Below are 10,236 nucleotides of genomic sequence, written 5' to 3' on the forward strand. Positions count from 1 at the left end.
AGGATTTGTTGTGGAATATTTTGAGTGTATAATCAAATAACACTAAACCGTCACTAGGTGTCGCCAGGCGACCGTCTTAATGAGCGGGTCATTGATTCATTCGTTCAAACGATTCGTTTGAACGACTGAGTCATTCATGAATGAGACAGATGTTTATGGATTGGTCATTGAATCTTTGAGTCAACCAATTTGTTCAAAATGCTGAATCATTCAGTAATGAGAAAACACGTTGCTGTGAGATGCAATGGTTCTGCTGTGATCTTTGTTTAACTATTTTCGCTGCTGAAACAGAAGAACAGTCAATATTGCATCTAAAATGTAAGTGACTTGACACGTGTGTGTGTGTGTGTGTGTGCGTGTGAGTGCGTGCGTGCATGCGTGTGTGTGTGTGTGTGTGTGTGTGTGTGCAATCAATCCCAGGTAAGAGGCATGAATAATGAGAATTGGACTTCTAGGAGTGAGGTTAATATTCCGGAGACGGTTCCCTCGGATTGTGAAAAGGAGGCGGCGCGGGAGTGGCCAGGCATTGCGCTACTTCTATTTCAAAGTTTAAAACAATGCTAATATCATTTTTTTGAACGATTTCATTACAAATGTTTATTTTATATATTTATAAAATATTATAAAATATAATAACTATGTTTTGTCCTATTAACAAAAGACAGGCAATGTACTATTAACAAATGTTAATAGTTTTTTAAAAGTTAAAATGATACTTTATGCATTTGTTTTGTGTCAGATGATTAACAATATAAATTAAACAAAGCTTAAAACAAACAAAATAATAAAACGAAAACAAAGCTTGAACATTTTATTTAATTGAAAAGCCTTTTTGAAATAAAATGTGTTTTTTTCCCTCTGAAATAGCAAAAGCATCGCACACTTAGCTGTACCTGCTCTAAATAAATAATAGTATTTAAATAAAAATACAAAATCGAAATAAATAAATTATATAAAACAAAATCAAATCAAAGAAAATAAATCTTATTAAAGTTATGCAGGCACACATTTAACAATAATTTTCAAGTGACAAATAAAATCAATCAAAATTCCTTACACATGGAGTTAATCCTGACGATTCCTGAGGCGCCTTTCCTCATGACACTCGCTTTTTTTTTCGAAGATATATTTTCTTTGGTTTGATTTTGTTTTTGTAATAATTTATTTTATTTAGTTCGATTTTGTATTTTTATTGAATTACTATTTTTTATTTAGAGCAGGTACAGCTAGTGTGTGATGCTTTTGCTATTTCAGAGGAAAACAATAATTTTATTTAATTAATAATTTTTGTTTCAGTCCACCATATAATTATGTTGTGTTTGATCTATGGAAAAAAGTTAGTTGTGAAATGGTTGAATATTAACAAAAGTTAATAGTTTTTTACAAGTTAGAAGAATACGATATATATATATAAACAAGCCGGTGGCACCGCCACCCCGGTGCCTTTAGGGTTACTGTGCATGACGGGCAATATCGTAACTCCGCTTTGACCTTTGAGAAGATGTGTGCTATAGAGCTTGCATTGGTGTGGGCTCTGCAAAAGTGTGTGTGTGTGTGTGAGGCGTGATTGAACAATGTAGACATATATATATATATATAAAGGCACCGGGGTGGCGGTGCCACCGGCTTGTTTATATATATATATATATATATATATATATATATATATGAATATAGCTGCGAGCAGCGATGAAGGGCCAAAGCCGGCGGCACCGCCACTCCGGTGCCTTTAGGTAACTAAAGGCACCGGGGTTGCGGTGCCACCGGCTTGGGCCCGTAATCGCTGCTCGCAGCTATATTCATATATTTTAGTCTTGATCATGTCACTGTAAACTGTAAAGCATAGAGTTTCTCTGTTTCGACCTGTGGAGTTCGAGCCGGTGTATCGAGCTTCTCCGGTTTCATCATGGAAGTTTATTAGGACGCCAAACACACAAGAGCTTCAGGACTGCAAGGTTGGTCTAGTGTTAATGGTGAGAATGTGTGTGTTTGCTTGTGTGTGCTGCTATGCAATAAGTTGCGAGTAAAGTGACCATAGACTGTAAAAAAGGGGGCATGGTCAACATTTACGATGTGAAGGGGAAGAATGTGACCTTTATCCACTTTATAGGTACCAGAGAATGCACAAACTGATTAAATGTATTGCTATTTTAAATTTTTATATTGTCTTAGTCTTATTTTTTTCTGCAAAAAAAGCTACACAATATGATTTAATCACAAGTACAGGGAACAGACAAACAGAGTTTAAAAAAAAAAAACAGTCTATGAACACATCGCATGCAGTTTGAACTACTACCTCTAATATTTACTTTTATCGGAGTGTCTATTTACACTCAGCCTGGTTGGCAGAGGCTCTTTACATTAACTCATACGCCAAGCGTTATGACAAGTCTCCACCCACAGATGTCTGGTTTGGCCAGACAATATCACAGAAGAAGCTGGACTGTGAAAACACATGACAGAAAGATTTGATGCAAAGTGATCCAAGTTCAAATCTGTCTTTTGCCGAGCTTGCTCTTCTCCCTTTTCCCATCACATATCAGATCGGAAAGGCATTTATTTTTAATAAAAATTAAGAAAATATTCGGAAAGAGTTGACAGTGTGTTTTATACTGGGGTCCTGATTTAAATTTAAGGAAAATTGTCCATTTATCTAGATGGGGATAATATGAACAGAAATTTAAAACCGATCTCCAAATAGTATGCATTTGTACTTTAGTATGTTTTTTTTTTTTTTTTTGCATTTAAAATAAACATCTGAAACGTTTTTTTCCCCACCAGCAAAAGAAGACTGATGCCAAATCTGCGCCAGAATGACACTTCACTGCTGACTTCAGGTCATTTACTACACACTATCCTGGTAAGGTCATAGTTGCCGAAAACATTATCTATACATTATTAAAATGTTAATAATGTTTTTCTCATGATGACACATTCATAATTATTACGTTTGTCGGTGCGCTGTGGCAAGCTTTATGCGTGCGCTTAAAGGCGGATTATGCTATGTATTATATAAAGGCATTTAATATAAATGCACGATTAGTCGACTAATCACTTAATTGAACGCCTACTAGTCGACTATAAAAATCTCTAGTCGAGGGCAGCCGTAGTTATGACACAGAATGGTGTTGAGGTTTTCACAGCAGGGGCTCATCATGCTAACCAGACGAACTGAACACTTTGGCTGTTTAAATAATACAAATTGCTCAGCACACAAAAGAGCAATTCAGAATAAAAATACTGGCATACGAATTACTTAACTAAAGAGTTTCTCAGTTTGGATGTCGTTGTAGACCTGGCAGACAAGACTGAAACTAATCTCTAATACCAGGGCTGTAATAAACAGTCTCATTCCAGCATAAATTGACAAAACCATTGACAAAAAAGAGTGAAATTACATATAAATATTGTTAATTGATCACACAACTCATTTTTTTATATTTTCCTAATAGTTGTTTTATGTGATTAACGGGTATACAAACATATAATATATTCACTTGTGTTTTCTTAATCACAGCAACAATGTCATCATTTCTGCACCCCCACCGGCGAAACAGCATGGATGAACCTCTCTCTATGACGTAAGAATTTGTTCTTATTCATTTGCTCACTTAAATACAATTGGTATTTTTCACTATATTGGTGTTGACTCGTCAGTCTTTGATGGCAAGAGAAGGGAACGAGATGCTGCGTCACGGTGTTGACGCTGTGGGAACGCTTCAGTGTGAGCCGGTGTCTGAAGCTTGCCCAACAAGGCTATGTAAAAACACAGGCAATTGTAAGCAATTGTTGAGCAGAGACTGGGCTTTGGGACAAACCAATACACGTCTAAACTGTAGAACCTGATAAATGTGTGCAGAGAAGACAAACCTTCCACTATACATACATAGGCCTACATCATGTAAGGGTGCAAAATAACTCTGACATCAGCTGGAGCAAAGTCTAAGCAGGAGGAGGCTACTCACAGGGCCTGAAGATTTATAAAGCCACTTTGAGAGTCAGCATTTTTTTCTGAGACTGAGGGCTCACATAGGGCTTCTGTTAAAGCTTCTAAGACCAATGATAGGTCACATGAGGGAACTCACAACTGGCAGATAGGCCTCAACCGTCTGCCACCACGCAAGAACTGAGACACCAGGTTGTGCCTCCCAACAGAAGCTCTGGCTAAGGGTTTGTTGGTAGTAGAAATAGCGGCCACATTAACCTTTAAGGTAGCAAGAGCCAGCCCTGCTGAGAGACACTCTTGAAGGAACTCCAACACGAGACCAACAGGGCGGTCAAAGAGGTAGGAATGACAAAAATGTATGTCATCAGACAACAATATAAAAAGTTGCCAATTCAGAAGATTTCTCTGGATTAGGATCTCCCAGGGGAGGCCATCCAGGAGAGACAATACATCTCGGGCTGACCAGACTGAAGCCACCAGAATGAGGTGGACTCGGTCCTGGCGAACTCTAACCAGAACTCCAGAATATGGATCGACTGTACTTGCCTGAAAAAGAGGCGCGAACATAGTCCACCCTGATGATTGATGATCACCATCAATCACCGTAGAGAATACCGTAGTGTTGTCTGCGTGGACCAACACATGATAGCACCTCAGCTGTGAGATGAAGTGTTTCAGAGAGATCTAGAAACACTGCCCTCATCCCCACCTTGGAATCACAAACAAGTCAGCCATCGAGATCTGCACAGCACCCATTAGAGATGCGTTCACTGTGAGAGACTTGTGACCGCAACATGCTTCTTGTACCAAGCCCCTGTTGAGGAAACCTGGCCTCTTCCAGAGCTGAAGTACATGTATCGCATGATACGTGACTCTTATGACCCTGGAAGGACGATTCAGAGGATGAAAACCCCTGCTCTTGAGCTAGAACTGAAACAGTCTCATGTGCAATAGGTTCAATGGTATAACGTTGGCCGCTGCTGCCATGAAACCTAAAAGCTCCTGGCCTAGCTCGATGTGTTTCACAGAGGTTAGCATTGAATCTGCCTGTGCTAGACAGATGTGCCTGCATCTTGGTCAAGCACGCCTAGAAAAGTGGTTCTCTGTTTGGAAGAAAACACAATATTTCTTGAGGATTAACCTGAGTCTCAGATGCTTGATACTAGCCTGACTGGGCAAAGAGCACAATCAGCCAAACCTTGCATGCTCCTCTTCCATACACATTACATATTTGTGCTAATGGTCCACCGTAATGAAGCGGGGGCACAGATTCACACATTCTTATTTCCTGACATTTTCACAGACTGATCCTTTCTAATGATTACACACACACAACACACACGCTCAACAAACATGTGGGTTCTGGAGACAAAGAAGCTGATGACATGCATTTCAGGCATCTATTTATGGTCTCTGTAATGTGCCACACTAAATCACCACGTCCATGTGTTCGGCTAATTTAATAGGTGTGTTTAGACACATGCTTCAGACACTGGTTCATGCAGAAGTGCATGTTCCCATAGAGTTTATGCCATAGCTCAGCATCAAAGTTCCTCTTTGAAGGGCAACTCAACCGCCTCATGGCAGAGAAATAAACAAGAATTATATATTTGCTTAAAATAATAATTCAAACAAATGTATTTGTTCATGACTAAATCACCACTGCCAGTAATAAACTGTCACAATCCTGTCACTGCAGATCATCGGTCCCTTTACAGGCAATGTAGACTATTAAATAACAGATTGAGATCATCACATGTTAATGTCATGTTAATTCTCTCTATTGCAGATCACATCATGATGCCACACTAATGAATCCAGGTCCACCAGCGCTTTACCAACTAAAAACTGAAAGAAAATATATTCATGGGACTAATAGAAAGGTCAGACGATGGACATATGGCCAAAGAGACAGAAACAAACAGAATAAACTCATTCTGATGGTGGGAGAAACCGGCGCTGGGAAAACCACCATCATCAACACCATGATCAACTACTTACTGGGAGTGAAGTTTGAGGATCAAGAGTTTTATCAAATCACAGAAGATGAAGAAGATATAGATGAAACACAATCCCAGACATCTGAGATCACTGTTTATGAGGCGTTTGTTGAAGAAAACCCAACATCTCTGACCATCATTGACACTCCAGGATTCGGACACACTGAAGGATTCGAGAAAGACAGAGAGATTGCTGAGTATCTGACCAGATTATTTTCTGATGAGGATGGGATTCATTACATTGATGCAGTGTGTTTTGTGATGAAGGCGTCTCAGAATCGAATCTCTGGAAAAGAGCTTTACATATTTCACTCAGTTCTGTCTCTGTTTGGTAGAGATATAGAGGAGAACATAGTGTTTCTGCTCACACAGTCAGATGGGCGACGTTCAACAGATGCTCTCAAACTCATTAAAAAAGCACAGATTCCCTGCAGAAGAGAAGTGAAAAAACGAACTGTTCACTTCTTATTCAATAACCAGCAGAAAGAAAAGAGAGACAAACAATATGAGGAAACACTCAGATCATCATGGGAAATGGCAGAGCAAAGCATGAATGACTTCCTCAAACTCCTGGAAGAAAAGAACAGAAAAAGTGTTGAGATGACATTAGATGTTCTGAAAGAGCGAAGACGACTCGAGGCCTGTGTCTCTAATCTGACGCAGCGAATCTCTGAGAAGGAGTCAACAATGAAAGAACTGACTGAGATTCAGGAAGCTGTCAAAGAGAACAGAGACAAGATTGAGCAATGCGAAAAATTTCAGTTTACAGTCACAACAGCTGTCAAAGAAAAAGTCCCCCTTGTAAATGAATGGTTGTGGAACAGCTACGCAACCTGTTGCTCCGTCTGTGAGGAAAACTGTCATGAGTGGGAGTGCTGGGTGCCGAAAGATCCCTCATGGTGTGCAGTCATGAAAAACAACCACTGCACTGTGTGTACTGGAAAGTGTCATTACAGCAAACATGTCAGAGAAAATAAAAAATATGTGATAGAAACAAAGACAGTCACTATGACATTTATTGAGCTTAAAAAGGAGTATGAACGCACTGGTAAAAAGCCTAAAACCAGATTTGATAAAAGAATATTTGAAAATATTACAAAGGAACATAAAAGAAACATGAAAGAGTCTGAGAATAAAAGAAAAACAGAAGATAAACTGAAGAGCGATCTCGAGAAGATTCAAAATGAAACATCCAGACTGCTGCATGAAGCTTATACGGCCATCATGAGTCTGTGTAAGATCGCACTGAAAGCCGACAGCGCTTTCACTCTTCTACATCTGGATTTCCTGATTCCCAGACTGAAGGAGGAGGGAAAAGATGAATGGATGAAGAACCTGGAGGATCTGAGGAAAGCTGGAGAAGAAAGGAAAAACAAGGGGGCTTTACGCTATGTGATGAATTTCACTGGGCAAAAATTTAAGCAACTTGACAATCGTGTAACTGGTAAAAATGAATACATGATAATTCAATAACAAAATTACCATTATGACATCACTGAATATATTATATTTCTAATTTTAACTTTCAAAAATCCATTTGGTATAAAATAAAGAATCCAGAATCCTAAGAATATATTACAATGAAACTGACAAATTAATATAATTTATATAGGCAACTATATATATTTTGTTTACATATGTGGAAATTACACTGATAGACAACAGCAGCACTCACCTGAAACAATAGCAGCATCAATATCAATGTTTTCATAATGTGATTCCGCTTGAACATAACTGTGTAAAAAGCATATTGTTATTAAAAAAAAAAACCTTTCTTTTATGTATTTTTATATAGTTACATTTTGGGATAATCTGACGCAAACAGATAATGTATTTACTTGTGTTTATAATTGCAGGAGCAATGGCATCGTCCACTCGTCACCACCGGCGCAAAAGCTTGGATGAACCTCCCGAAATAATGTGAGAGAACATTGTTATGCATTCATTCAGAAGATTGCCATAATTGGGTGTTAAAAATGCAATATTAAAACATATACTGAAATTAAGTAATATGTGTAGAATAAAGACATAATATCAACAAAGCCTACTACATATCAACTAATGTGGTTACTATTAATTAAAACATTTGTATTCCAAATTGTATTATAATTATAAACTCTTGATATTTCTTTTCTCTAGAGCTGGAGTTATTCGTCTCAAAGATGAGTTTATCGACCTCTATGAGAGAGATTATCCTCAACTCCAGCAGTGCACAGAGAGACTGCATAGTGTTATCGAAACATTTGAGAAGGGTTACAGACGTGCAACTGAAGGATCCAGAGACGCAGGACGGTTTGGAATAGCTGGAGTTGCTGCAATGATTGTGGGATTACTGGCCCTGTTTACTCTAGGGACTTCTCTTCTTTCTACTGCTGTTACTGTCATAGGTGCTTTGAATATCATAGGCAGTGGAATATCAAGCATAACATGCAGCTCTGAGAAAAAGCGGCAGATGACACAATTAACACAAGACGCTGAAGCTGAACTGGAGGAATTTCAGGATAAAATCACCCCTATGGCTGAAAAGATGACAGACATTCAGAAGCGTACTGAGAAAATACTGAACGAGCAAGATGCCATACGGATAGAAGACATTGCTGAATTGACTGCGCAGATTTCTGAAACTACACATTTGATTGCATCAGTAACAGCAGTTTATGGCAGGTTTGGCCTTGTGCTTGACATGTTCTCAGTTTTTAAAAATACCAGTGTGCTCAATGACATGAACAGACTTGCAGAAACAGCCATACCTGGACACATAGACGAAAGTGAGATGACATCAAAGGCTGGGAAACTCATGGTTGAAATGAGGAAATTAATTCATCAGCTACAGAACATCGTTGATAAACTTGAGAAAACAAAAGACAAAATAGTAATTTACTAGGATAAAAGTTACAACCTGACAAACCAAAACAATATGAAGGACTGAGACAAAAGCTGTTACCCGATCCAGCTGACAGAAGACAAGTCAAGTCACCTTCATTTATAAAGTGCTTTTACAGTAACAGTATGGACTGTTTCAAAGCAGCTTTACAGTGATAATAGAAATTACTGTAACAGATTGTTTAGGGTTTACAACAGCATTAGGATAAAGTTATTGTCCAGCTAAAGTTAGTATTGATTGATCCACTTCCGTTGCGATGATCATTAATTATTATCTTAGGGGCCGCTAACACGAAACCGTTCTAACAGAAAACCCTTAACACGCTCCGACCACCCATCCGCACAACAACAGTGCCTGTGTCTCGAGAACGCAGTCCCTGAAATAGCTTTGAAGGTGCAAACGATTATCCGTTATCTCTGCTCAAACCTCAAAAACGCAGACGGCGTGCACATGCGCATCATGTGTTTAGTCCATAGGTCTACGCGTTTAAATATATATGTGCGCAGGCGTGCAGTCCTTCTTCACAAATCAACCCTCAACAAACTACTTGTCTGGTCTTAAACATTTATAACACAGAATTTTTTGTCGAGTCTGCGTAGCCACGTGAACCGGAATTATCCCGACAACGTTTTATCTGTACAGAGGTAAAGGGAAGGAGGCCTTCACAGGGAGAGACTAGTTGACACTTCAGGACTGTGTTTTTGCAGTATTATTAACTGGCAGGATTTTTGAGATCGCAATAGACGTGAAGGACTATAATGCGTTAAAGGGTAATTCTACCGGTGGAGACATGAATATGTATTGAAAGTGGGTCATATATGTAGTAGAATATTAGCATAAATTTCTAATTTGGGTCCTTCTTGGCCGATAAAAGGCAGAAAATGACTTTTTAGTGCTTGTGGATTGTAGACAACACTCCCCATAGTGCATTGCAATGCTCAGCTCCGCAGGCCACTCCCACTACTCCGCCCATCAATCTAGACTAGAGTTGAGCTCCACGCTACCGCCTGGAAATCATTTCACACAATTTCTAGTGAAGAGTTACTTTGCAAACTAATTATTGAATTACTCCTCGTTTTTGTTTCGAAATGGTGTGCACTTGCATAGTACAGGCATGTTCAGCCAGCACAAGGAAAATACACGGAGTAAGTTTTCATAGATTACCCAAAGATTTGGACTTGTGCAAAAAGTGGCTACGGGCTATCAATAACCTGAAGTCCGGAGAGGACACAGCCATTGAAGCACTAAAACATCTGACGGTGTACAGTCTACATTTCAATCCAGAAGATTTCGAACCCAACCCCTTAGGATTGAAGAGACCCGCGCTTGTGAAAACCACAATTCCGTCGATATTTACCTTGCCAGATGATGACGACGAACAGCCAGGAACATCTGGAACTAGCAGT

At 39.0% G+C, this 10,236-nt stretch overlaps 1 protein-coding gene across 1 annotated transcript; it reads left to right on the forward strand.

The window, feature by feature from the left end:
• The first annotated feature begins 1,807 nt into the window (after positions 1 to 1,807).
• Positions 1,808 to 8,852, forward strand: LOC130090479 (uncharacterized). Its single transcript, XM_056257871.1, has 6 exons — positions 1,808 to 1,955; positions 2,782 to 2,860; positions 3,518 to 3,581; positions 5,736 to 7,390; positions 7,803 to 7,866; positions 8,086 to 8,852. The coding sequence occupies exons 3-6, from the start codon at positions 3,523 to 3,525 to the stop codon at positions 8,828 to 8,830; spliced, it is 2,523 nt and encodes an 840-aa protein (XP_056113846.1). The 5' UTR covers positions 1,808 to 1,955; positions 2,782 to 2,860; positions 3,518 to 3,522; the 3' UTR covers positions 8,831 to 8,852.
• Positions 8,853 to 10,236: the final 1,384 nt, after the last annotated feature.

Source organism: Rhinichthys klamathensis, unplaced genomic scaffold (genome assembly GCF_029890125.1).
Source record: "Rhinichthys klamathensis goyatoka isolate OS25496 unplaced genomic scaffold, OSU_Roscu_1.1 h1tg000146l_1, whole genome shotgun sequence".
Classification (NCBI taxonomy): Eukaryota; Metazoa; Chordata; class Actinopteri; order Cypriniformes; family Leuciscidae; genus Rhinichthys; species Rhinichthys klamathensis.

Excerpts from the sequence above, each read along its gene's own strand:
- LOC130090479 (XM_056257871.1), top strand. The coding sequence starts at position 3,523 with ATGTCATCATTTCTGCACCCCCACCGGCGAAACAGCATGGATGAACCT. Across the intron at positions 3,582-5,735 it reads GATGAACCTCTCTCTATGAC|ATCACATCATGATGCCACAC; the intron begins GTAAGAATTTGT and ends TCTCTATTGCAG. Across the intron at positions 7,867-8,085 it reads GATGAACCTCCCGAAATAAT|AGCTGGAGTTATTCGTCTCA; the intron begins GTGAGAGAACAT and ends TCTTTTCTCTAG.